Here is a 27,500-nt window from a genome sequence, read left to right on the forward strand (position 1 = left end):
CCTATCGTTTATCCCACGTGGAAGACTGTCAAGCTGTCGTGCAAGTTTGGTTCGTATGGCAAAGCCCACGCCTGAGGTTCTTGGGGTGCCATCTGGCTTCCCAATGCAGTAGAAGGTGTAGCCCCCTCCAACTTCCTCCAGCTGGGTTTCACCGGCAAACCTGGTTTCGCTCAGGGCTGCTATGTCCACCTGGTAGCGATCAAGCATTCTAGCAATGAGCGCCGTGCGCCTTTCTGGTCTGTCGTCTCTGTCTAAAAGGGTGCGAACATTCCAGGCACCCAGAGTCAGGGCATGACTCCTGGTTCTTTTCTGCTGTTGTTTTCGACCGCTAGTGTTGGATGTCCAAGTAGGTGCGGTTTCCTACTAGGTACTAGGTGCGGTAGGCTTTGTTTAGGGATCCTTTTATCTCTCCTTCCCCGTGTGGGGAGAGCAGTGCTGTCCCCAAAAAGGGCTGCTCTGACACAGTGGGAGGATACGGGCGCGGCATCTGCCCCACATCTACGGCGGACGACCATCACCCACAGCCGCCTGTGTGCAGAGTCGTGACTAGGAAATGCCAGCAGCATCCTCTGCCTGTCCCCGTTGCCACTTCTCCATCGCCGCAGGGCTTGGGAAAGCTGGGTGTTGAAGGGCTAGCTCGTCGTTCCGAAATTAGCCTGGTTGCCTGACCAGCACAGGTGACTTTTGTTTAGTGAAGAGGAGTTGTGCAGTCCCTCCCCCACTCTCTGGCCTACTGACGCTCACAGTCCCACATGTGCAGGTAATGCCACGTGTAGGATGACCTCGGCAGGTGCAGGTTTTTTCTTCATAGTTCCGTCTCCTAGGAGGACTTCCAGCCAAGGATAAGAGCTCCCCCTGCCCTTTGGTCATCCTCTTCCGCCTTCACAGCCGTTGGGAAAGGTTTCCTCCTCCGCCTGGTCCGTCGTTGGGAGACTTCACATGCGGCAGGTAGTACTGGGTTACATGGTACCAGTCGCAAGGGCTATGCCCCTGACCTGACATACGTGATACAATTGGTAATAAAGACATATTCTATTCTATTCTAATATATTCCATTCTACTGTTGCTGACGTGTTTGTTCATCCGTGAAGGCCTGTCTCCTCACTGATGTACGAATGAACTTTACAAGTCAGGAAATCAATGAAGGGATGTCTCCTCACTGAGGGACGAATGAACTTTACAAGTCAGGAAATCAATGAAGGGATGTCTCCTCACTGAGGGACGACTGTGGTTTACAAATCAGGAAATCAGTCAGCGATCTTTCTTTATTTCGACTTCGTCATCATGGGCACACGTTACTTTTGTTTCAGAGAAAAATCGTCTTAAAAGTACAGGAGAAAAGAGTAGTGAGTGCCTTTCAAACCTAGTGCCGTTGATCTCTGTTTAAAAAGGTCGACAGTCAACTGCTCACTCAGGCCACAACGGGGACCTTTAACTCACTCAGTACGGCCAGTCCATTCTTCTCCTCTACACAGAGCCCTCGGATGTCCAGTGGGTGTCTGAATGACCCACCTTTGGCTTCCGTCGTCAGAATTGTGGTATTCATTGTCAACATTCACCTCTTCAGTATAAGAGCCTTCCGCTTGCAATATTTTGATGATGGTAATTGGGCTGAAACGCTGTTAACGTCGTCTCTTTCGCCGTTCGTATGGACAGAGTTAAAGAGCTGCCTGACATGTAATGGTTCTGTTGGTCTGTGTGTGTGTGTGTGTGTGTGTGTGTGTGTGTGTGTGAGTGAAGTGATGTTCTTGTTGTTGTTGTTGCTTTTTTCCTTGTCTGCCAAACGCTACACCTGTTCCTCCCTCTTTCAATCATCACTGCACTCTCCCCAGCGTCTGTGTCCGTAATGTCTTTGTCCCCCTATCCCTCTCCCTCTCTGTCTCTCCCCCAGTCTCTGCATCTCTCCCTCTCCCCCCCCCCCCCCCTCTCTGTGGGAGGTAATCTTGCCAACAAAAACGTCAGTGACAGTCACTGTGGCGGACTGTTGGATGAAGACTGAAACTGGCTGTTCTGTCTCTGCACCCACCCCCCCCCCCCCCGCCTCCCCCCCACCCTCTCCCTCTCTCTCTCTCTCCTATTGTCTCCACACGGCTCAGACAATAAAAAAACAAACAAAAAAAAACACAATAAAGATTAAAAACAAAAAGTTTAGAAAACAGGTGCTGAGGGAAAAGAAGTTGGGGGGTGGGGGGGGAGGGGTGTGGTGAGACGTGCTACGCCGAAACCAGAAGGAAAAAAAAAAAACCAGAGGGAAAAGGTAAAAACAAAACAAACAAACAACAACAACAAAAGAAGTTTAGGTATGAACCTTCTCTTTCCGACAGCACACATTTCCACTCATTCATCTCCATGAGCTCGTAAGCAAAGCAAGAGAAGGACAAACCCATCAAGACTGTTAACGTCTTTTCGGGTAGGGTGGTGGGGCGGGTGGCGGAAGTGGGTTTTACCACCCACACACATAAACTGCAATGACGAACAACGTGGAGCAGCTGCATGTTTTTGGTTTGTTGCTGGGGTGACTTTTATTCAGCCTACTCATCAGCCTACACTGGAGGCAGACTTAGCAGCCTTCACCAGAGGCAGACACACAGGCTGACAACCATGTGCTTGTTCGCAGCCTTCACCAGAGGCAGACACACAGGCCGACAACCATGTGCTTGTTAGCAGCCTTCACCAGAGGCAGACACACAGGCCGACAACCATGTGCTTGTTCGCAGCCTTCACCAGAGGCAGACACACAGGCCGACAACCATGTGCTTGTTCGCAGCCTACAATGGAGGCAGAAGAACAGGCCGACAACCTTAGCAGCCTTCACCAGAGGCAGAAGAACAGGCCGACAACCATGTACTTGTTTGCAGCTGAGCCGACTGACAGACGAAACAGCGAGAGCTTCAAGTTAAAATCTTTGGGACGCAGGGTTATGTTTCCGGTTCTCATTCTCTCTCCCCCCCTCTCTCTGTCTCTCTCTGTCTCTGTCTCGCTCTCTGTCGATCTGTCTGCCTCTATCTCTCCCCAATCTCTCTCTGTCTGTCTCACTCTCTGTTGATCTGTCTGTCTGTATCCCCCCCGCCCTCTCTCTGTGTTGATCTGTCTGTCTGTCTCACTCTCTGTTGATCTGTCTGTCTGTCTGTATCCCTCCCTCCCCCCCTCTCTCTGTGTTGATCTGTCTGTCTCTCCCCCACCCCCTCTTTGTTTGATCTGTCTGTCTGTCTGTCTCTCCTCCCACCCACCCCACCCCTTTGTTGATCTGTCTACCCCCCCACCTCCCCCTCTCTGTCGATCTGTCTGTTTCTCTCCCTGTTGATCTATCTGTCTCTCTCTCTGTCGATCTATCTGTCTGTCTCTCTCCCACCCTCTTTCTCTGTTGATCTACCTGTCTCTCTCTCTGTGTTGATCTATCTGTCTGTCTCTCTCACTGTTGATTTGTCTGTCTGTCTGTCCGTCTCTCCCCTCTCTGTTGATCTGTCTGTTTGTCTGTCTGTCTCTCTGTTGATCTATCTGTCTCTCTCTCTGTGTTGATTTGTCTGTCTGTCTCTCCCCCTATTTGTCGATCAGTCCGTCTCTCTCTCCCCCCCCCCTCTCTGTTGATCACCATTTACCATCACAACAGCATTTCCGAAGCAGCGTCACCACCAGCTTCACCACCTCCACAACAACACCCACCACTACAAGTGGCCACTACCACAACTACAACATCACCACCACCTCCACAACAACACCCACCACTACAAGTGGCCACTACCACAACTACAACATCACCACCACCTCCACAACAACGCCCACCACTACAAGTGGCCACTACCACAACTACAACATCACCACCACCTCCACAACAACGCCCACCACTACAAGTGGCCACTACCACAACTACAACATCACCACCACCTCCACAACAACACCCACCACTACAAGTGGCCACTACCACAACTACAACATCACCACCACCTCCACAACAACACCCACCACTACAAGTGGCCACTACCACAACTACAACATCACCACCACCTCCACAACAACACCCACCACTACAAGTGGCCACTACCACAACTACAACATCACCACCACCTCCACAACAACACCCACCACTACAAGTGGCCACTACCACAACTACAACATCACCACCACCTCCACAACAACACCCACCACTACAAGTGGCCACTACCACAACTACAACATCATCATCACCACCACAACAACAACCACAAGTGACCACCACCACCACCACAACATCACAACCTCCATAACAACAACAACCACCACTACAAGTGGCCACTACCACAACTACAACATCATCATCACCACCACAACAACAACCACAAGTGACCACCACCACCACCACAACAACACCACAACATCTATAACAACAACAACAACCACTACAAGTGACCACCACCACCACCACCACAACTACAACATCATCATCACCACCACAACAACAATCACAAGTGACCACCACCACCACCACAACAACACCACAACCTCTATAACAACAACAACAACAACAACAACCACAAATCACCACCACCACCACCACCACAACTACACCACTACCACCACCACAGCATCACCACCTCCACAACAACAACCACAACATCACCTCCTCTACAACCACCACAATTAACCGCCACCACAACCACCACCACAACCTCATCACCACCTCCACAACAACAAAACCACCACAACTGACCGCCACCACAACCATAACTACAACATCACCACCTGTACAACTACCACCACCATAACCACAACATCAACACCTCTAAAACCACCACAACCATCACCACCACCACATCACCAGCACAAGAGAAAGGTCCCACAGCACAGGGCGGACGGGACCCACCTGCAGGCGGCCTGACGATCAGGTCGGTCCTCTTGGACACGACAGTGACGCCCTCCACGTGCTGGTTGACAGCCTCGCACTCCAGCTGGACAGACGTGGTGCTGTTGATGTGCAGGGTGGACTTCCACGTGGCTGCCGTCGTCTCGCTCTCCTCGATGGACAGCACGCCGGACAGCCCGTCATAGGGCTCCGTGATCTGTCCGGGGGGGACAAACAGGGGGGAGGGGTCATTATTGTGGTGGTGGTGGTGATGGTGGTGGTGATGATGATAATAATGATGGTGGCGGTGGTGGTGGTGGTGATGATGGTGGTGGTGGTGGTGGTCGTTGAGGTGGTGATGATGGTGGTGGTGGTGGTGGTGGTGATAATGATGATGGTGGTGGTGGTCGTTGAGGTGGTGATGATGGTGGTTGTGGTGGTGATGATGGTGGTGGTGGTGATGGTGATGGGGGTGGTGATGGTGATGGGGGTGGTGGTGATGATGGTGGTGGTGATGATGATGCTAATGGTGGTGGTGGTGGTGGTGGTGGTGGTGATGATGGTGGTGGTGGTGATAATGATGATGATGGTGGTGGTGGTGGTGGTGATGATGGTGATGGTAGTGATGATGATGATGTTGATGATGGTGGTGGTGGTGGTGGTGGTTATGATGATGATGATGATAGCGGCGGTGGTGGTGGTGGTGGTAGATGACTGACGATGAAGAAGATGACGATAAGAACGATGGTGACTGTGGTGGTTATGCTGGTGATTACGGGTGGTGTTCAAGATGACATACGAATGACAACGATAAGCACGATGATAACAATGACAATAGCGAAGATGGTGGTGGTGGTGGTGATAATGATGATAACAATGATGATGATTATGATGATGGTGATGTGATGTGGAGGAGGAGATGAAAAAAGAAGACAGGGAGGAGCAGGAAGGAGACGAAGAAAAAGGACAAAGAGGAAAAGAAGACAGGGATGAAGAGATGAAAAAGAAGACAGGGAGGAAGAGATGAAAAAGAAGACAGGGAGGAAGAGATGAAAAAGAAGATGAAGGTCGGAGAACAAGGCAGGGAGGAGCAGGAAGAAGAGGAAGACAGGGGACGATGAGGAAGATGAGCAAAAGAAGGAGAGGAAGAACAAAGATCTGACAAAGACGATGAAGGGTCCTGAGGGAAGAAGAATGAGAGACAACAACTATCATGGTAACAAATTATAACACACTGACACACACACGCACACACACACACACACACGCACACACACACTCACACACACACACATACTCACACACACACACGCACACACACACTCACACACACACACACGCACACACACACACACGCACGCACATGCGCGCGCGCACAGACACGCACACGCACGGACACACATGCACGCACACACACACACACACACACACACAGAATCATCTTTTAACCTAGTCTCTGTTTGTCTCTCTCTCTCTCCCCATGCGTGCATGCAAGTATGCACTGGGGAGTGGGTGGGGGTATAAGGAGTGTGTGTGTGTGTGTGTGTGTGTGTGTGTCTGTGTGTCTGTGTGTGTCTGCGCCTTTTCGGAGGAAAAGAGTTAAATGTCCCCATCTTCCCGGCTGGCTCACGCCGGAAATCTCAGAAACAATGGATAAACGCGATAGCCTTAAACGCGAAACTAAGAAAAAAGAGAAAGAAATTTTAGAACATCTACCAGAGTCTATGAAAAGACAAAAACAACGCGAAAAAGAAAAAAAGAAAACAGACTACAAAAAACAAAGAAACAAAGTAACAGATCTCATTCGTGCTTCAAGACAAGCACACTTCAGCAAATTGTTAACAGTTTCAGTTTCAGTAGCTCAAGGAGGCGTCACTGCGTTCGGACAAATCCATATACGCTACACCACATCTGCCAAGCAGATGCCTGACCAGCAGCGTAACCCAACGCGCTTAGTCAGGCAACAACAGAGATACTTCCTCCCTGTGGCAAGCAATTAATGAAATTACTAACAAGTCTCGTGTTAAAATTCAAAAACACTACACATAGTCGCCTGATGCATTCAACAATCATTTCCTAAACACAGCTGAGTCAAAAAAAATCTAACGAAACACTGTCCGCGGAAAATTATAATGTGCCATCCTCTCTTTTAACGTTCTGTAACAGCAGAATTGAACGAGAAGATTCCTTAAAGATACCTCCTTTTGCAACCCATGAAGTTGGTGCTCTCATTTCCAGTCTAAGAAACAAAAAATCAATAGGACCTGATGGTATTAATGCTTCTCTATTAAAACTCACTCTCCCTTACATCGTTGTCCACCTTACATTCATATACAACCTGTGCATCGAACAGGGTATAATTTCCCCAGCTCTCAAATCAGCAAAAGTTATTCCATTACCGAAGCCAAAAGACACGTCTGATTTGAACAACTTTAGACCTATTTCGCTTCTGTCAGTATTGTCGTAACCACTCGAAAGACATGTTCATAAACATCTTATGCAATATCTTGAAAAACACAAACTTTTTCATCCTTTGCAGTCGGGTTTCCGACATCGTCACTCATGTCAAACAGCATTAATTCGTCTGTGTGATTCATGGTTGTCTGGCATCAACCGCAGTGAAATCGTAGGCGCTGTTTTTCTTGACTTACAGAAAGCTTTTGATCTCGTTGACCACAAAATATTACTCATAAAATTGTCATTGTATCTCAGAGACCGCACCACGCTGTCCTTTCTCGAATCATTCCTTACCGACAGAACACAACATGTGTTCACCAATGGTAGATTCTCTTCTACGGAAGCAATAAAAAGTGGAGTTCCTCAAGGATCTGTTTTGGGGCCGCTTCTATTCTGCATATTTATCAATGATCTTCCTTTGTCTTTATCAGACTCCAGAGTCTCGTGTGACCTTTTTGCAGATGACACTTCCCTTCATTCCAGTGCTGTCAGCGTTGCCTCAGTTCAGAATTCTCTTCAAACGGGCTTAAATGATGTTTCTAAATGGTGCAAATCCAACTGTATGACACTTCATCCCAAAAAAACAAAGAGTATGATTATCACGTCAAGACAAAAGCATCAAGAAAATCCCCTTGTTCTCACCCTGAATGTCGATGATAACTCCATGGATCAAGTTCGCGAGCACCGCGTCTTGGGAGTCATAATTGATGAAGAACTGAAATGGCAAGCTCACATTGATTCTGTCTGTAAAAGGTTGGCACGCAGTCTGTTTTTTACTCAATCAGCTCAAACCTTACATAAACAGTGAAGCTCGCAAAATGTTCTTCCACGCTCACTGTCTTTTTCACGTCAACTATGCATCTGTTGTCTGGAGCTGTGCTGAAGATGTTCATCTTAAGAAACTAAATTCTCTCCACAAGAGAGCAGCCAGATTAATTCTACCAGATCACTCACTGTCAACGTTAGAAAAGCAAGCAAGATTAAATATCCTTCCACTTCAAAACCAACTAGAATTCAACAAAGCATTCCTCATGCACAAAAGACACAATAACTTGGCACCACAATATCTCAAACACCTGCTTACACGAGCCTCATGCCGATACGGCTCTAACAAATACATTTTACCACGTACCCGAATTGATTTGTTCAAAACTAGTTTTGCATTTTCGGGTGCATCCCTGTGGAACTCCCTTCCTTAGCACAAACAAACGGGCAGTTCTCTTCCTATTTTCAAATCAAGTCTGCATAAACATCTTCACTCCTTCCAACAGTAAATAACTCTGATCCGGCTTTGAATTACTGCAGACAGTAACAAAGAGGTAATTTCTGTCTTATTTATTGTATCAGTTATTGTTGCTGTTGTTGTTGTTATTTTCTTGCTTTCTCATTTCATCTTGTTTTGTTTTGCTTCTTTGTTTGTTTGTTTGTTTTTTCTCGTTCTATTTCTTATGCATGCATAAATTTATTCATTTCGTTCTATCATAATCGTGACAAATGTCCAAGTAATATTGGTGATGGTGGTAGTCACTGTAGTATGTTGCACTCCCACACGTAGATTTCAGAGGCAGTAACAATACTGTAGCCTTTTGAACCCCCGAATGTTTCTGGAACTTGTATACTGATGACATCTCTCTCTCTCTCTCTCTGACTCACTGTCCTATCCATCTGTCAATCTTAGTGTGTGTTGGGAGGGAGGGGGGGGCTGTCAGTGTGTGCGCGCGCGTGTGTGTGTATGTGTGTGTGCGCTCGCGCGCGCGCGTGTGTGTATCAGTCTATGTGTGTGCGTGGGTGTTGGGGGTGTGGGGGGAGGGGTTGTTTTCTTCATTTTGTATGTCCTTCTGCATGAATACCTTTTCCCTTCATTTATGTGTGTGCTATTTGTAATAGATGTAGATTAGCAAGGACAGATTGAAGAATAGGCTATGCCTAAAACCTTAATCCTTGAATAAAAACGTTCCGAGTTCTGAGTTCTCTCTCTCTCTCTCTATATATATATAGAGAGAGAGACACACACACACACACATACTCTGGTGCTGGTGTCTATGTGTGTATGTGTGTGCGTGCATGCATGCATGTGTATGTGTGTGTACGCGCGCGCGCGCGCGAGTGCATGTGTGTGTGCGGGTGCGTTTGCGCGCCTGCTGTGTGGGCTTATGTCATTTCTGCTGTTGCGGCTGTTGTTAATTTATCTGGTGTCGTATTCCCTCTCTGCTGCTGCTCTCCTGACAAGTTTTTTTTTTTTTTTTTTTTTTCATTTCTTCCTTTTTTTTCTATTTGGGTTGTTTTGTACCCCCCCGGCCCCCCAAACCTCCCCCCCACCACGCCCGCCCCCCTCACCTAACCTCCCCCTGGCAGGACATCTGTTGGGAGGTTTACCAGCTTTTAATATTGTTGGCACAGCCGTCAGTTTTTCTCCTCTGTTCTGGTTATCCCGTTGTTGTTGGTGTTGATATTTCTTATTTTCCTACTGTTTTCTGCCGCTGAGCTGCCAGAACTGACTGTTTTCCTGGTTTGCCTCCCACTGTTTCTCCCCTCTCCTGTTCCGTTTCTGCTTTGTTGACAGGATGGTTTTTGTATGGTCGGCCTGCCGAGCCAAAATACAGACACGTATGTTTTGTGTGTATTATTTGTTTGGTGATTGTGTTTTGTTTTGTTTGTTTTTTTCTGTGTTTCTTCAAAAGGCGCTTGTTTTTGTTGCTTTTTATTATTATTATTTTTTAATGTTTTTGTTTGTTTGCTTTCTTGCATTTCTGCAGCTTGTGTAATCCGGTATGTTGATGTAGTTGTGTTATGTGTGGTCGCGTTGTGTTCAGTAGTGTTATGTGTGGTCGCGTTGTGTCAGCTGTGTTATGTTGTACTGTGTTGTGTCAGCTGTGTTATGTTGTACTGTGTTGTGTACAGTAGTGTTGATGTTGTACTGCCGTGTTGTGTTCAGTAGTGTTATGTTGTACTGTGTTGTGTTCAGTAGTGTTGATCGTTGTACTGTGTTGTGTCAGCTGTGTTATGTTGTACTGTGTTGTGTTCAGTAGTGTTGATGTTGTACTGTGTTGTGTCAGCTGTGTTATGTTGTACTGTGTTGTGTCAGCTGTGTTATGTTGTCCTGTGTTGTGTCAGCTGTGTTATGTTGTACTGTGTTGTGTTCAGTAGTGTTATGTTGTACTGTGTTGTGTTCAGTAGTGTTATGTTGTAACTGTGTTGTGTCAGCTGTGTTATGTTGTACTGTGTTGTGTTCAGTAGTGTTATGTTGTAACTGTGTTGTGTCAGCTGTGTTATGTTGTACTGTGTGGTGTTCAGTAGTGTTATGTTGTACTGTGTTGTGTCAGCTGTGTTATGTTGTACTGTGTTGTGTTCAGTAGTGTTATGTTGTACTGTGTGTTGTGTTCAGTAGTGTTATGTTGTAACTGTGTTGTGTTCAGTAGTGTTGATGTTGTACTGTGTTGTGTTCAGTAGTGTTATGTTGTACTGTGTTGTGTTCAGTAGTGTTATGTTGTACTGTGTTGTGTCAGCTGTGTTATGTTGTACTGTGTTGTGTTCAGTAGTGTTGATGTTGTACTGTGTTGTGTTCAGTAGTGTTATGTTGTACTGTGTTGTGTACAGTAGTGTTGATGTTGTACTGCCGTGTTGTGTTCAGTAGTGTAATGTTGTACTGTGTTGTGTTCAGTAGTGTTGATGTTGTACTGTGTTGTGTTCAGTAGTGTTGATGTTGTACTGTGTTGTGTTCAGTAGTGTAATGTTGTACTGTGTTGTGTTCAGTAGTGTTATGTTGTACTGTGTTGTGTTCAGTAGTGTTATGTTGTACTGCCGTGTTGTGTTCAGTAGTGTTATGTTGTACTGTGTGGTGTTCAGTAGTGTTATGGCGTACTGTGTTGTGTTCAGTAGTGTTATGGTGTACTGTGTTGTGTTCAGTAGTGTAATGTTGTAGTGTGATGTGTTCAGTAGTGTTGATGTTGTCCTGTGTTGTGTTCAGTAGTGTTATGTTGTACTGCCGTGTTGTGTTCAGTAGTGTTATGTTGTACTGTGTTGTGTTCAGTAGTGTTATGTTGTACTGTGTTGTATTCAGTAGTGTTATGTTGTACTGTGTTGTGTTCAGTAGGGTTATGTTGTACTGTGTTGTGTTCAGTAGGGTTATGTTGTACTGTGTTGTGTTCAGTAGTGTTATGTTGTAACTGTGTTGTGTTCAGTAGTGTTATGTTGTACTGTGTTGTGTTCAGTAGTGTTATGCTGTAACTTTGTTGTGTTCAGTAGTGTTATGTTGTACTGTGTTGTGTTCAGTAGTGTTATGTTGTACTGTGTTGTGTTCAGTAGTGTTATGTTGTACTGTGTTGTATTCAGTAGTGTTATGTTGTACTGTGTGGTGTTCAGTAGTGTTATGTTGTACTGTGTTGTGTTCAGTAGTGTTATGTTGTACTGCCGTGTTGTGTTCAGTAGTGTTATGTTGTACTGCCGTGTTGTGTTCAGTAGTGTTATGTTGTACTGTGTTGTGTTCAGTAGTGTTATGGCGTACTGTGTTGCTCCAACTCTGAGTGAAACTCCAGCTGCTTTCCATGGGGAGGCCGAGCTGCAAGCGTACAGCGCCACATATATGTTGTTGTTTTTCTGCGCCCCCCATTCCCCCCCCCCCCCCCGCCCCTCCCTCCCCCCCCCCCCGCCACCCCCCCCCCCCGTACCCCGCCTCACTTTTTTTTTCCTGTGGAAAAGTGTATTGATTTCACTATTGAAGTGGATTTTCTACAGAATTTTGCCTGAGGCCGACAACCTTTATTTTTCCGTTGTCGTTTTTTCCTTTACCAGCAGTGTGTGTTTGATAGTTTTATCTATCATTATTACCACAATTATCATTATCGTCATTATTGCTGGTGGTGGTGTTGGTGGTGGTGGAGGCAGTGGTGGTGGTGGTGTTGGTGGTGGTGGTGGTGGAGGCAGTGGTGGTAGTGTTGGTGGTGGTGGTGGTGTTGGTATTGGTGTTGGTGGTGGAGGCAGTGGTGGTGGTGGTGGTGGTGTTGGCGGATGGTGGAGGCAGTGGTGGTGGTGGTGGTGGAGGCAGTGGTGGTGGTGACGTTCTTGTGAGGAAAGACACACATTCAAACTTGCACGGGGCCACCACAGGCAACTGATTCAGGGGAAGGAACTGCAGCATCCACTTGTTTTCAACCTAGCAGTTGTTTCCCTTATACAGCAACAGGCCACACACACACACACACACAGAGACAGACAGAGAGACAGAGAGAGACAGAGATATATATATATATATATAGAGAGAGAGAGATAGGGTGGGGGGGGACGAGGGGGGCATAACTCTTCGGAAGCGAGGTATATGAGCAACAATAAGACTGAGAGAGAAAGCGAGACAAGTAGAAAATGTTGGACTCCAAAAGTGTTTTTCAATTAAATATTGAAAAAAAAAAAGAAAAAAAAAAAAGAAAAAAGGAGAGGTCAGTGACCATAGCAGAAATAAACAAAACACACCGTTAACACTTCAAATCATGTCCAGCTTACGTTTGTAGTACTCTGAATATCGTATGACACTGAAGATTTTAAGATGACTTTCTTTTCTTTCTTTTCTTTTCGAGCATACTGAGCGAATAATAATTATGACACACGCTGGAAGCACACTGATCGAGTAAGAAATATGACAGGCTAGACACGTACTGAGCGGTTGGAAAATTTTATGTGACAACGTTAAGATAAGATAAGATAAGAATAACTTTATTATCTCCAACTGGAGAAATTTGGTCAGGTGCATTATCACAACATAGACAAGTAAACAACATGGGGACCGTAACTGTAAAAGTCAACAACAGCTTTTACGAATATTACGAAGATACAAATGTAAAAAATATCACATACATCGTTTCATACATACATCCACACACTGCAGGTAATAACTAGTATTCTTAATGTAAAAACAGAAAGAATTAAGAAACATTATTTGAATATAATTATAAACATAGCCTACTATACTGCACATTGATTATAATAGACAGATAAGATAAGAATAAAGATGAATTGCGGAAAACCACAACCAGATAATCAGCACACACCCGCACCACCCCCCACCCCCACCCACCCCACACACGCGGATTACTTGATTAAACAAGAGTAATAAACATATGTTCTCAAATAAAAGCATTTCACATATTCGCTTTTAAAAACATTGCAATTAATTATTACATCGTAATTATTAAACAGAGATATATTTAGAATATGGACGTTAGCATTAGACATATTCCATTGTACATTCATCCTGCATATTGCACAGTTACTGGTCCTGATAATCATTGTATGTGACAACGTTACTGGGTCTGACAATCATTGTATGTGACAACATTACTGGGCCTGACAATCATTGTATGTGACACCATTACTGGGCCTGACAATCATTGTATGTGACAACAATCATTGTATGTGACAACATTACTGGGCCTGACAATCATTGTATGTGACAACGTTACTGGGTCTGACAATCATTGTATGTGACAACGTTACTGGGCCTGACAATCATTGTATGTGACAACAATCATTGTATGTGACAACATTACTGGGCCTGACAATCATTGTATGTGACAACATTACTGGGCCTGACAATCATTGTATGTGACAACGTTACTGGGCCTGACAATCATTGTATGTGACAACGTTACTGGGCCTGACAATCATTGTATGTGACAACGTTACTGGGCCTGACAATCATTGTATGTGACAACGTTACTGGTCCTGACAATCATTGTATGTGACAACGTAATTGGTCCTGACAATCATTGTATGTGACAACGTTACTGGGCCTGACAATCACTGTATGTGACAACATTACTGGGTCTGACAATCATTGTATGTGACAACGTTACTGGTCCTGACAATCATTGTGTGTGACAACATTACTGGTCCTGACAATTATTGTATGTGACAACGTTACTGGTCCTGACAATCATTGTATGTGACAACGTAATTGGTCCTGACAATCATTGTATGTGACAACGTAATTGGTCCTGACAATCATTGTATGTTACAAAATTACTGGTCCTCACAATCATTGTATGTGACAACATTACTGGGCCTGACAATCATTGTATGTGACAACATTACTGGGCCTGACAATCATTGTATGTGACAACATTCATTGTATGTGACAACATTACTGGGCCTGACAATCACTGTATGTGACAACATTACTGGGCCGGACAATCATTGTATGTGACAACATTACTGGGCCGGACAATCACTGTATGTGACAACATTACTGGGCCTGACAATCATTGTATGTGACAACATTACTGGGCCTGACAATCATTGTATGTGACAACATTACTGGTCCTGACAATCATTGTATGTGACAACATTACTGGGCCTGACAATCATTGTATGTGACAACATTACTGGGCCTGACAATCATTGTATGTGACAACATTACTGGGCCTGACAATCATTGTATGTGACAACGTTACTGGGTCTCACAAATCATTAGCATCATTAATAATAATAATAATAATAATAATAATAATAATAATAATTCATAACTTTTCTATGGCGCGTATCCAATACTAATGCTGCTCATCAAGCCAGATATAAACATAACATAAAACATTACAACAGCTCAATCCAATGCGTTCACAGAATGAATAAAAAAAAAAAAAGCATGATCCACCAAACAATAAAAATACCAAGTAAATAATGCTTCGCCTGTGGGTTGGGGCACTGATAGAATAGACCCACTGCCCTGCCATGCATGTCGTAAAAAAGAGGCGACTAAGGCAGGACCACCTCGCCCGGAGGATAAAGGGGTTTGCGTAGGGTTAACTACCCTGCCTGTAAAAAAAGACCAGTTGCTGAAGCATCGACGACAAAGAACCAAAACATTCACCTGGGCAAGGAAGGGTCTCCGTCCCGGAGACTTATGACGCGGTGCAGTGAAAGCCGAAGGAAGCTGCAAGGCTGACTCCCCTTCTGACACCCAGGACAACAACGCGAGTAGCCACATGGAACATCAGGACGATGTATGAAGCAGGAAGAACCATCCAAGTAGCGAGAGAGATGAAAAACTACAAGATCGGAGAGCTAGGATTGAGCGAGACAAGGTGGCTACAGTCAGGACAGATAAGACTTTCATCTGGACAGCAAATGCTGTATTCAGGTCTTTTTTGCTAGGACAAGTCGTGCAGCATTGTTCTGTACTTTCTGTAGTCTGATAAGAGAGGAAGATGGTGAACCTACTAAGGTAGAATTGCAGTAATCTAGTCTGGACAGGACAAAAGAGGAAACCAACTGAGCCATGTTTTTCTCCGTTAAGTATGGTCTGACTGAGGGTAGTCTGCGAAGATGAAAATTGCATGAGCGACTCAGGGATGAAATGTGGTCAGCCATGGTCAAGGTCTGATCAATATGTACACCTAGGTATTTAACTGATGTTTGAAATGTAACGGTAACTGTACTACCACAAATACAACGACAATAACTCGGCTACTACTACAAATGATAGAGAACTGAAGTACATAATGCAAGCAATGCGACAAAAAAGAAAGAAAAAAAAATCATCATTATCATCATTATCATCATATTTTTTTCATAGTCACGGCGCCAATAACTACTAATGAAATGGAACTGAAGTACAGAATGCAGGCAATACACGGGGAAAAAATCACTCATCGCGCATATGCGTGTATGCCGTCTGTGCGCGCGTATGTGTGTGTGTGTGTGTGTGTGTGTGTGAGTGTGTGTGTGAGTGCGCGCGCGCGCGCCTCATTGCCTGCTTATCGGAGCGTGTGCATGGCAAAAACAGAAGTGTGGAATACCGCTGGACTCCTAAGGGAGAGTAGAACACTGAACCTAAAGGCAGCTTTAGGGGAAGTCGTCTCCCTTGGAATAACGCGCATCACTATTCAGAGGCTGCAATGTGTCTTCTTGTTCTCTTACTTTTTCTTCTTGTTATCATCAGTATCACCATCATCATCGTCATAATGATAATTTTTTGTATATTGTTCTGTGCTTTCATATCTGTGAAACTGCATGTTTGGTGCATATCTGTTATGCATGTGTGGGTGTATGTGTGAATGTGTGTCTTCATGTTTTACATTTAGTTGCTTATTTTTCGTCATTGTTGTCTTATTTATTTATTTATTATTCTATTACTATTATTATTATTATTACTACTACTACTACTACCTTTTTTATATTATAATTATTATTTATTTATTTATTTATGTAAGCTTATCTATTATTTATTCACCTTTTTTTTCCCTCAAGGCCTGACTAAGCGCGTTGGGTTTCGCTGCTGGTCAGGCATCTGCTTGGCAGATGTGGTGTAGCGCATATGGATTTGTCCGAACGCAGTGACGCCTCCTTGAGCTACTGAAACTGAAACTGTATATTGTTGTTGTTGTTATTATTATTATTATATAACATCATCATCATCATTATCATTATCATATTGCTGTCCTTGGTGGTTCAGCTACTTTTGGAGCTGTTCAACGAGAACGTACACACACACAGACACACACAGACACACACACACACACACACACAAGTCTATCACATACTTGTCGAGTGTCCACGAACAAAACAACTGGTCCTTCAAAAACTCAATGTCCAGTTTCCACTAAACACGTATTTGTCCTTAGAAAATATTTTGAATAATTATTTATTACTTCGACAAATTATAGAATGTCTGAATCAAAATCCAGTTGGTATCTACCTTCGATTGATGAATTTGTTTTGGTATAATGAGCATGCTTAATCTCGTTACAGGAATGTTCGAGATAGTTATGCTTTACTCTTAGTTTAATGTATCGCAGTTCTTCCTTTTTACCTCTTCCACGTTACTGTCTCTTTTCCTGCCTCAGTCATCCCACCACCTCTTCCCATCGCTCCTCCAGCCCCCCTCCCCCCACCCTCCCCCTCCTCTGCCTCCTTCCCATACACTGCTCCCCCCTCCCCTCCCACCCCCGTCTAATATCACCTAACAGTGAAAAGACGTTAAATAAAGAAAGAATAAACACACACAAATGAAAGGCGATAGTAAAGCAGGTTAAAAAAAAAACACGTGTGGTGCAGAAGACAACAAAGCTGATAAAGACAATATGGGTGATGAAGAGGAAGAGGAAGAAGAAGAAGAAGAAGAAGAAGAAGAAGAAGAAGAAGAAGAAGGACAACTACAATAACAAACCACGGGGGGGAGGGGGGGGGGGGGGCGATGGCGATGTTTAAACGTCACTGAAACAAACAGAATGTGTGTGTGTTTGGGGGGGGGGAGGGGGACAGGGGGAGGAGGGACGTTGTTTAAATGGTCACTGAAACAAAGAGAATGCGTGTATGTGTGGTGGGAGAGGGGGTGGAGGGTGGAGGTGGGGGGCGTTGTTTGAACGTAACTGAAACAACAGAATGTGTGTGTGTGTGTGTGTGTGGGGGGGGGGGGGGGGGGGTGAGGGGGGGTGGAGGAGGGAAAAAAATGTAAACAAGCGGCGCCAAGACAGGGAAGGAATTCCTCACAACCAATTAACTGACAAGACAGGGGCTAGACAGTCTGAAGAAAAACAAGAAGTCGAAGAAGAAGAAGAAAAAAGAAGTGTGCCAAGTGCGTGCTGCACACGGGACCTCGGTTTATCGTCTCATCCGAATCTGTGACTTGAAACTCAGTTTGATTTTCCAGTCAACATAGGAGAAAGGATGAGACAGGGATTCTCCATGTTTCACAGCAGTACACAAGGTGGTCAGCACAACAGCTCTAGGTTTTGATTTTGGTGCTGAGCCCGATGCCTTTGTTTTTCCACAGCCTGTTGTTGAGTCTGCCAAAGGCGGAGCTGGCCTTGGCGATGCGCAGCGTCACTCCTGCATCAAGGGCTCCGTTGCTGCATAGGGCTCTGCCCAGGTAGCAAAACTTGTCGACTGACTTGATCTCTGTGTCATCGATCTTGATTGCAGGTCGGGCGAAGATACTGGCGTTCTGTGAGCTAGCTGGCTGGTACATGGACTCGGTCTTGCTGAGGCTGACGGTGAGTCCAAAGCGCCTGCAGGAGGTTGAGAACATGTCCATAATGAACTGCATGTCCTCATGGATGTGTGCAGCAAGCGCGCAGTCATCAGCGAAGAGGAACTCTCTCAACAGTGCCTCAAACACTCTGGACCTGGCGTGGAGTCGCCACAAGTTGAAAAGTTTGCCATCTGTGCGAAACTGAATGTAGATGCCCCGGTCACAGTCTTGGAAGGCGTCAATCAGCATGACAGAGAAGAGAAAGGAGAACAGTGTGGGTGCCAGGACGCAGCCCTGCTTCACTCCATTTACCACAGGGAACGGATCCGACATGTCAGTATTTTCTTGCACTCTCGCCTGCATGCCATCGTGGAATGACGCAATCAGCTGGATCAGGCTCTCTGGGCAGCCAAACTTTAGGAGGATCTTACACAGACCACCGCGGTTGACCGTGTCGAAGGCCTTAGTCAGGTCTACAAAGACCATGTGGAGCTCCTTGTTCTGCTCACGGCATTTCTCATGCATCTGGCGTACGGCAAACACCATGTCACATGTTCCCCTGCTTGAGCGGAAGCGGCACTGTGCTTCAGGGATGACTGTGTTGGAGACATGGTCAACCAGTCTGTTCAGTATGATGCGGGCGAAGATCTTGCCGGCGATGCAGAGGAGAGAGATTACACGGTGGTTATCGCAGGATGTTTTGTCTCCCTTCCCTTTGTAAATGTGGACAATTGAAGCATCGTTGAAATACTGGGGAACCTTCCCTCTCTCACAGATAGACTGGAACAGAGCGGTCAGCTTGTCTGTCAAAACCTCGCCTCCATACTTGTAGATGTCAGCCTGGATTCCATCCGCTCCTGGTGCTTTTCCTGACGTTGTCAGCTTCAGGCCCTTCCGGGTCTCAGCCTTGGTGGGAGGGGCAGCCAGCGAGTCATTGACTGGTAGCTGTGGGAGGTCTGCAATTACCTCGTCAGATACGGACGAATCCCTGTTGAGGGGGTTGTTGAAGTGCTCTGCCCAGCGGGCAAGTTTAGAGAATAAAAAAGATATAAATATAACAGTATATTCATTTTGCATATAATTTGGCTTCTTTTAAAATTTTTTTGCTGCCCATCCCAGAGGTGCAATATTGTTTTAAACAAGATGACTGGAAAGAACTGAATGTTTCCGATTTTTATGCCAAATTTGGTGTCAACTGACAAAGTATTTGCAGAGAAAATGGCAATGTTAAAGTTTACCACACACACACACACTCACACACACACACAGACAACAGAACACTGAGTTAAAAACATAGACTCACTTTGTTTACACAAGTGAGTCAAAAACAAACCACACACACAAACACACACACCAAAAAAAACAAAAACAACAACAACAAAAAAACCCAAACAAAAAAACCCCAAACCCCCCTCCCCCCAAAAAACACAAAAAAACCCCAAACAACAACCACCCACACCCTAATGATAAAAGGGCTGAAAGATAAAAGAAGTGCAGGCCTTGTTTTGCGGATGCCAAACAACGAGGTGGGAATGGAATGGGGGTGGGAAGAAAACGTAAACAAGCGGCGCCAAGACAGGGAAGAAAAAAGGATTCTTCACAACCAATTAACAGAGAAGACAAGGAAGGGATTCCTCACAACCAATCAACAGACAAGACAAGGAAGAAGACAGGGAAGAGATTCCTCACAACCAATTAACAGACAAGACAAGGAAGGGATTCCTCACAACCAATCAACAGACAAGACAAGGAAGAAGACAGGGAAGAGATTCCTCACAACCAATCAACAGACAAGACAAGGAAGAAGACAGGGAAGAGATTCCTCACAACCAATCAACAGACAAGACAAGGAAGAAGACAGGGAAGAGATTCCTCACAACCAATTAACAGACAAAACAGGGAAGGGATTCCTCACAACCAATCAACAGACAAGAGAGGGGAGGAGGGCGTGGAGGGGGTGGGATAGCTGAACATAAACCTGACAACAAGCTGGTGACAGAAAGAGGCTGCATCCTGGGATTGAGGAGGGCTGGATGGGCTGTGTTGTTGTTGTCGTCGTTGTTGTTGTTGTTGATGTTGGGGAGGGGTAGGTATGGGATAGAGGAGGGCTGGATGGATTGTGTTGTTGTTGTTGTTGTTGTCGTCGTTGTTGTTGTTGTTGATGTTGGGGAGGGGTAGGTATGGGATAGAGGAGGGCTGGATGGACTGTGTTGTTGTTGTCGTCGGTGGTGCTGCTGTTGTCGTTGTTGTTCATGTTGTTGTTATTGTTGGTGGTGTTGTTGTTGTCGTTGTTGATATTGTTGTTGTTGTTGTTGATATTGTTATTGTCGTTTTTGTTGTTGTTGCTGTTGTTGTTGTTGATGATACTGTCGTTGTTGCTGTTGTTGTTGTTGTTGGGGAGTGGTAGGTATGGGATATGAGTACTGGATGGGCTGTTGTTGTTGTTGTCGCTGTTGTTGTTGTTGTTGTAGGGGAGTGGTAGGTATGGGATATGAGTACTGGATGGGCTGTTGTTGTTGTTGTCGCTGTTGTTGTTGTAGGGGAGGGGTAGGTATGGGATAGAGGAGAGACTGGATGGGCTGTGTTGTTGTTGTTGTCGGGGTCAGGTCAGGGACATAGCCTTTGCTACTGGTACCATGTCATCCTGTACGACCTGCCGCATGTGAAGTCTCCCAACGACGGACCAGGCGGAGGAGGAAACCTTTCCCAACGGCTGTGAAGGCGGAAGAGGATGACCAAACAGCAGGGGGAGCTCTTATCCTTGGCTGGAAGTCCTCCTATGAGATGGAACTCCGAAGAAAAAACCTGAACCTGCTGAAGCCGTTCTACACGTGGCAGTGTCTGCACCTGTGGGCCTGTGAGCGTCGGTAGTCGAGAGAGTGGGGAAGGGACTGCACAACTCCTCTTCACTAAAATAAAAGTCACCTGTGCTGGTCAGACAACCAGGCTAATGTCGGAACGACGAGCTAGCCCTTCAACACCCAGCTTTCCCAAGCCCTTCGGCGATGGAGAAGTGGTAACGGGGACAGGCAGAGGATGCTGCTGGCAACTCATTGTCACGACTCTGCACGCAGGCGGCTGTGGGGTCATGGTCGTCCGCCGTAGACTGGTGCAGATGCGGCGCCCGTATCCTCCCACAGCGTCAGAGCAGCCCTTTTTAGGGACAGCACTGCTCTCCCCACATGGGAAAGGGGAGATAAAAAGGATCCCCAAACAAAGCCTGCCTCACCTAGTACCTATAAGGAAACCGCACCTACATGGACATCCAATACTCGCGATCGAAAACAACAGAAGAAAAGAACCAGGAGTCATGCCCTGACTCTGGGTGCCTGGAATGTTCACACCCTTTTGGACAGAGACGACAGACCAGAAAGGCGCACAGCGCTCATTGCTAGAATGCTTGATCGCTACCAGGTGGACATACCAGCTCTAAGCGAAACCAGGTTTACCGGTGAATTCCAGCTGGAGGAAGTTGGAGGGGGCTACACCTTCTACTGCATTGGGAAGCCAAAAGGCACCCCAAGAACCTCAGGCGTGGGCTTTGCCATACAAACCAAACTTGCAGGGAGGAAGGAACAGGAGGAGGAGGGGGAGGAGGAAGAGGAGAAGGAAGAAGAAGAAGAGGAGGAGGAGGTGGTGGAGGGGGGGAGGAGGAGGAGGCGGCGAAGGAGCAGATAATGAGAGAGACCGCGTTGGGAGGACACCCCTACACACACACAGTCCCCACCCACCCACACCACCCCCTCACACAACCTCACCCCCATCCGCCATCCCCGACACACACACACACACACACAAACACACGCGCGCGCGCGCGATACACCCCCCACCCCCACAGGCCCCCGAAGAAGCAAGGCCGACGTACCGACACACCGTCGACCCTCCACTGGATGTAGGGCAGGGGGATGCCCGCCGCCTCACACGTCAGGGAGCACAGCACGCTGAACGGCCGGACCAACTCCGCCTGGGGAAACCGGATCAACTCCGCCTCCGCTGGTCCACAACAACATACACACACATCAATTTATCAATCAATATCTATCTATCTATCTATATCTATCTGTACCAATATGCAAGGACAAGACTATCATATAGATAGATGATGGAGTCTCCCGTCGGACCGACAGATGAATAGGCAGGCAGGGTTACTTGTCGGTGTGTGACCTCATATGGGAGAAGAGGCCGATTCTGGAAGCGCAGCACTTCCCACAGGTGTTGCAAGGGAAAACGTCTCCGGAAGTTGAGCCCTGCTTCCTTCGCTCACGCTTCTCCTTAATGGCCAGCGTTCTCTTGTTTTCAAGCGTCTTTATGCCACTAGAGCACAGCATCCTCCAGCGAGAGCGGTCAAGGGCATCAGTTTCCCTGGAAGCGATGTCTATGTTACAGGCTTTGAGGTCTGTCTTCAAGGTGTCCTTGAAGCGCTTGCAGGGTCTTCCAAGTTGGAGGTGGTCTTCCTTCAGCTGGCCATAAAAGAGCATCTTCGGGATCCTGCTGTCTGTCTGCCTACTCATCCGTCGGTCCAACGGGAGACTCCATCATTGTATCAGTTACTGTTGCTGTTGTTCTTTTTCTTGCTTTCTCATTTTATCTTTTGTTTTGCTACTTTTGTCCCTTTATATTTTCTTCTTTTCTTTCTTTCTTTTCTTTTGTTTTCGTTCTACTTTTTATGCATGCATAAATTCATTTCGTTCTATCCTAATCGCGACAAATGTCCAAGTAACATTGGTGATGGTGGTAGTCACTGTAGCATTAATCATATGTAGATTTCAGAGGCAGTAACAATACTGTACCTTTTGAACACCCGGATGTTTCTGGAACTTGTATACTGATGACATCTCTCTCTCTCTCTCTCTCTCTCTCTGTGACTCACTTTCCTATCCATCTGTCAATCTAAGTGTGTGTGTGAGTGTGTGTGTGTGTGTGTGCTGAGGGGAGGGGGGGGGCGACGGGGGGGGAGGGGGGTCAGTGTGTTTGCGCGCGTGTGTGTGTATGTATGTGTGCGTGGGTGTGTATGTGTGTGTGGGTGGGGGGCGGGGAGGGGGGGTTCTTCATTACGTATGTCCTTCTGCATGAATACCTTTTCCCTTAATTGATGTGTGTGCTATTTGTAATAGATGTAGATTAGCAAGGACAGATTGGAAGAAAAGGCTATGCCTAAAATCTTAATCCTTGAACAAAATCGTTTTGAGTTCCGAGTTCTGAGTTCTCTCCCTCAATTCTCCCCCGCTCTCTCTTCCTTCCCCCGATCTCTCTCTCTCTTTCCTCTCACAACACACACACAAACCTCCCCCCTCCCCAACACCCCTCTCCCAACACACACCCCAAGCCCCCCCCCATCCAACACCCCTCTCCCAACACCTCCCCCAACACCTCTCTCTCAATACACACCCCAACCCCTCCCACCCCTCTCCCAACACCCCCCCACTCCTCTCCCAACACACACCCCAACCCCCCCCCCCCCATCCCCCCAACACCTCTCTCCCAACCCCCCCCCCCCTCCAACAGCCCTCTCCCAACACACACCCCAACCCCCCTCCAACACCCCTCTCCCCCCATCACCCCCCCCCCGCCCCCTAGCACCTCTCTCCCAATCCCCCCCCCCCCAACAACAGCCCTCTCCCAACACACACCCCCCCCCAACCCCCCTCTCCCAACACCCACCCCCCAACAGCCTCCCAACACACACTGCAACCCTCCGCCCCCCAACACCTCTCTCCAAACACCCCCCCCCCCCCCCCAACAGCCTCCCAACACACACCGCAACCCTCCGCCCCCCAAACCCCACCCCTCGCTCCCCCTCCTCCCCAACAATATCGAAATAAAATCAACACTCCAACAACATTTCTTCAACCACCAGTATGTGTGACGAGACATTGAACACATTCCTCCTCCTGAACCCGGAAATGAACCTGGAACCGAACCCGTAAGTGAACCCGGAAATGAACCTGGAACCGAACCCGTAAGTGAATCCGGAAATGAACCTGGAACCGAACCCGTAAGTGAACCCGAAAGTGAACCCAGAACTGGAACTGAACCAGGAACCCAGACCTGAACCCGGAAGTGATGAACCCAGAACTCACCATGCACGGTGAGCTGCGCGGGGTCGGACTGGACCTGAAAGAAGTCGTTGCTGGCCTTGCAGACGTACTCGCCGCGGTCGAATACGGTGACCCGCGTGAAGCGCAGCGTGCCCGAGCGGTCCGAGATGCGGTAGTTGTGGCCCATCCTGAACATGAACTGGTCGTCCTTGAACCACCTGATGCGGATGGGCAGTCCCCCGCCCTGCGCCCTGCAGGGAAGCTTCAGACGTTTGTTGTTCAGCACCGTCTGGCTCCGAGGCGGCGTGGTGATGCGAAGATCTGAAACTGAACAGGAGGAGGAAGGGGAGGGGGAGCAGATTTTAAACATTGTGCAGGTGGGAGCTATGCTAACTGTCCTGAACTGAAGAGGAGGAGGAGGAGGAGGAAAGGAGGAGGAGGAGGAGGAGGAGGAAGAGGATGATAATAAAACAAAGTGTATGTGAGAGCAATGCCAACTGTCCTGAACTGAAGAATGGGAGGGAGAGGAGGAGGAGGAGATTGTAAAATATTGTCTGTGGGAGCAAAGCCTATTGTCCTAAACTGAAGAGGTGGTGGGGGGGGGGGGCGGGGGGGGGGGGGAAGGAGGAGGAGGAGATTATTTGTATATATATATATATATATATATATATATATATATAAAGAGATTTTTTTAAGTATGTAAGAGCAATGCTAACTGTTCTAAACTGAAGAGAGCAACAACAGCAGCAGCAACAGAAGTAGCAGTAGAAGAAGCAGTAGCAGCAGCAGTAGTCCTGAAGTTTACGTCTTCTAAGAGATTAAAAATGGGGTTTATCAAAAACACAAAATGGGTCCATCCATTCCAAGTGATATTCGACGATAAAAACCACAAAATGGGTCTATCCATTCTAAGTGATATCAGACGACAAAAACCACAAAATGGGTCTATCAATTCTTAGTGATATAAGACGACAAAAACCACAAAATGGGTCTATCAATTCCAAGTGATATAAGACGACAAAAAACACAAAATGGGTCTATCAATTCTAAGTGATATAAGACGACAAAAGGCACAAAATGGGTCTATCCATTCCAAGTGATATTCGACGACAAAAACCACAAACTAGACGACAGAATCACAAAATGGGTCTATCAATTCCAAGTGATATTAGACGACAAAAACGGTGGTGTGGGAGAAGGGTGCAGTAGTAGTAGTAGTAGCAGTAGTAGCAGTAGTAGTAGTAGTCCATGAGTTTACGTATGAATCCCACTTCAAGTGATATAACTCCAGGATGCGTTATTGTGTTCGGACAAATCCATACGTCACAACACATTTGCTTAGCAGATACCTGAACAGTTGAAAACATTCATTTACTTCTTCTTCTGCGTTCGTGGGCTGCAACTCCCACGTTCACTCGTATGTACGCGAGTGGGCTTTTACGTGTATAACCGTTTTTACCCCGCCATTTATGCAGCCATACTTCGTTTCCGGGGGTATTAATTTACAAAATCGGCAGTTCCATCTGATTCCCCAGGAAACGTTTTGTATGGCGTTTTGTATTACGTTCAGAGTTTGATCATGAGCCCCACTGGCTCTCTGTTGTAATTTTAGTGATCGAGTCGTTTGGTGTTTTCTTTTATTCATACGTTTCTCTGTGTCTGATGCAAAATGAGGAGAGAGGAATAGGGAACGTTGGAGGACATGAGCCATGGGTGAGGTGGGGAAGGGGAGGGATTTTCGTCTAAAATCACAATTGTGGATTGGCGTTAAACAAAACAACGAACGAACGAACGAACGTAATCACACACACACACACGCGCACACACACACGCACACACACACGCACACGAACGAACGAACGCACACACACACACACACACACACACACACATACACACACACACAGAGTAAGTAATTTGCACCTGTGGAAGTGAAAGCGCGATATTAACAAACTGGTTGGAAGGAGACAGTGGTGTGTGTGTGTGTGTGTGTGTGTGTGTGTGTGTGTGTGTGTGTGTGTGTGTGTGTGTGTGTGTGTGTGTATGCGAGCGTTCGTGCATGTGCCTGTGTGTCTCTGACTGTTCTTGTGTGTGTTACGATGCGTGCGTGCGTGCCTGTGTGTGTGTGTGTGTGTGTGTGTGTGTGTGTGTGTGTGTGTGTGTGAGTGTGTGTGTGTGTGTGTGTGTGTGTGTGTGTGTGTGTGTGTGTGTGTGTGTGTGTGTGTGTGTGGCTTCCCCTCTCCAGTTGCCAAGATCGGGCGCTAAGTAAGCCCTGATAAGCTGTCCGCACAGCGAACCAGTTGTCGATTGGTGAGGTGCCTACACCGACAGCTTCTCAATCCCCACGACACTCACTGGGTGTTTCACGTAGTATTCTCAAGCTCGCCGTCTGTGCCTCTGTAGGAATTTGTCTTCTAGATATATATAGATCTCTGTTAACTCACTCAGTACGGCCAGTCCTCTCTTCTCCTCTACACAGACCCCTCGGATGTCCAGTGGGTGTCTGAATGACCCAACCTTTAATTAACTTCCGTCGTCAGAATTGTGGTATTCTTTGTCAACTTTCACGTCTTCAGTATAAGAGCCTTCCGCTTGCAATATTTTGATGATGGTAATTGGGGTGAAACGTTGTCAACGTCGTCTCTTTCGCCGTTCGTATGGAGAGAGTTAATTAAGGAGGGTGAACGAGAGTTGTATCATTGTTTTCCTTTCTTTCCTCTGGGAGACAGGTCCACATGCATCAACCAATTTACATCATACCCTGACACACCTGTGGTCTGCCTGGTGTCGTGACATAGAGAATCAACTCGCTAAAAGGCTGCTTGGCATTGATAATCTCTTGGTTAAAGTCTGCTAGTCATTGAAAATCAACTGGCTAAAGGCTGCTAGTCACTGAGAATCAACTGGCTAAAGGCTGCTAGTCACTGAGAATCAATTGGCTAAAAGCTGCTAGTGATTGTGAATCAACTGGCTAAAGGCTGATAGGCAATGCAAATCAACTCGCTAAAGGCTGCTAGTCACTGAGAATCAACTGGCTAAAGGCTGCTAGTCATTGCGAATTGAATGGCTAAAGTGGTAGTCATTGCGAATTGACTGGCTAAAGTGCTAGTCACTGTGAATCAACTGGCTAAAGGCTGCTAAAGTATTTCAAGTGAAAAGAAGCTTAACTGATGAAGGATGGAAGGAACGAACGAACGATCGAGCGAACACACACACACACACACAC

At 46.5% G+C, this 27,500-nt stretch overlaps 1 protein-coding gene across 1 annotated transcript in view; it reads right to left on the minus strand.

Moving 5' to 3' along the window:
• The window catches only part of LOC143295231 (tyrosine-protein kinase transmembrane receptor Ror2-like), a 170,756-nt gene that overhangs the window by 127,358 nt on the left and 15,898 nt on the right, over nt 1-27,500 (minus strand). Inside the window, exons 2-4 of the mRNA XM_076606809.1 lie at nt 24,317-24,601; nt 22,102-22,229; nt 4,841-5,036 (exon numbers count right to left, since the gene is read on the minus strand). Of these exons, the coding sequence (XP_076462924.1) occupies nt 4,841-5,036; nt 22,102-22,229; nt 24,317-24,601 (609 nt within the window). The remainder of the gene's footprint in view (nt 1-4,840; nt 5,037-22,101; nt 22,230-24,316; nt 24,602-27,500) is intronic.

Source organism: Babylonia areolata, chromosome 20 (genome assembly GCF_041734735.1).
Source record: "Babylonia areolata isolate BAREFJ2019XMU chromosome 20, ASM4173473v1, whole genome shotgun sequence".
NCBI lineage: Eukaryota > Metazoa > Mollusca > Gastropoda > Neogastropoda > Buccinidae > Babylonia > Babylonia areolata.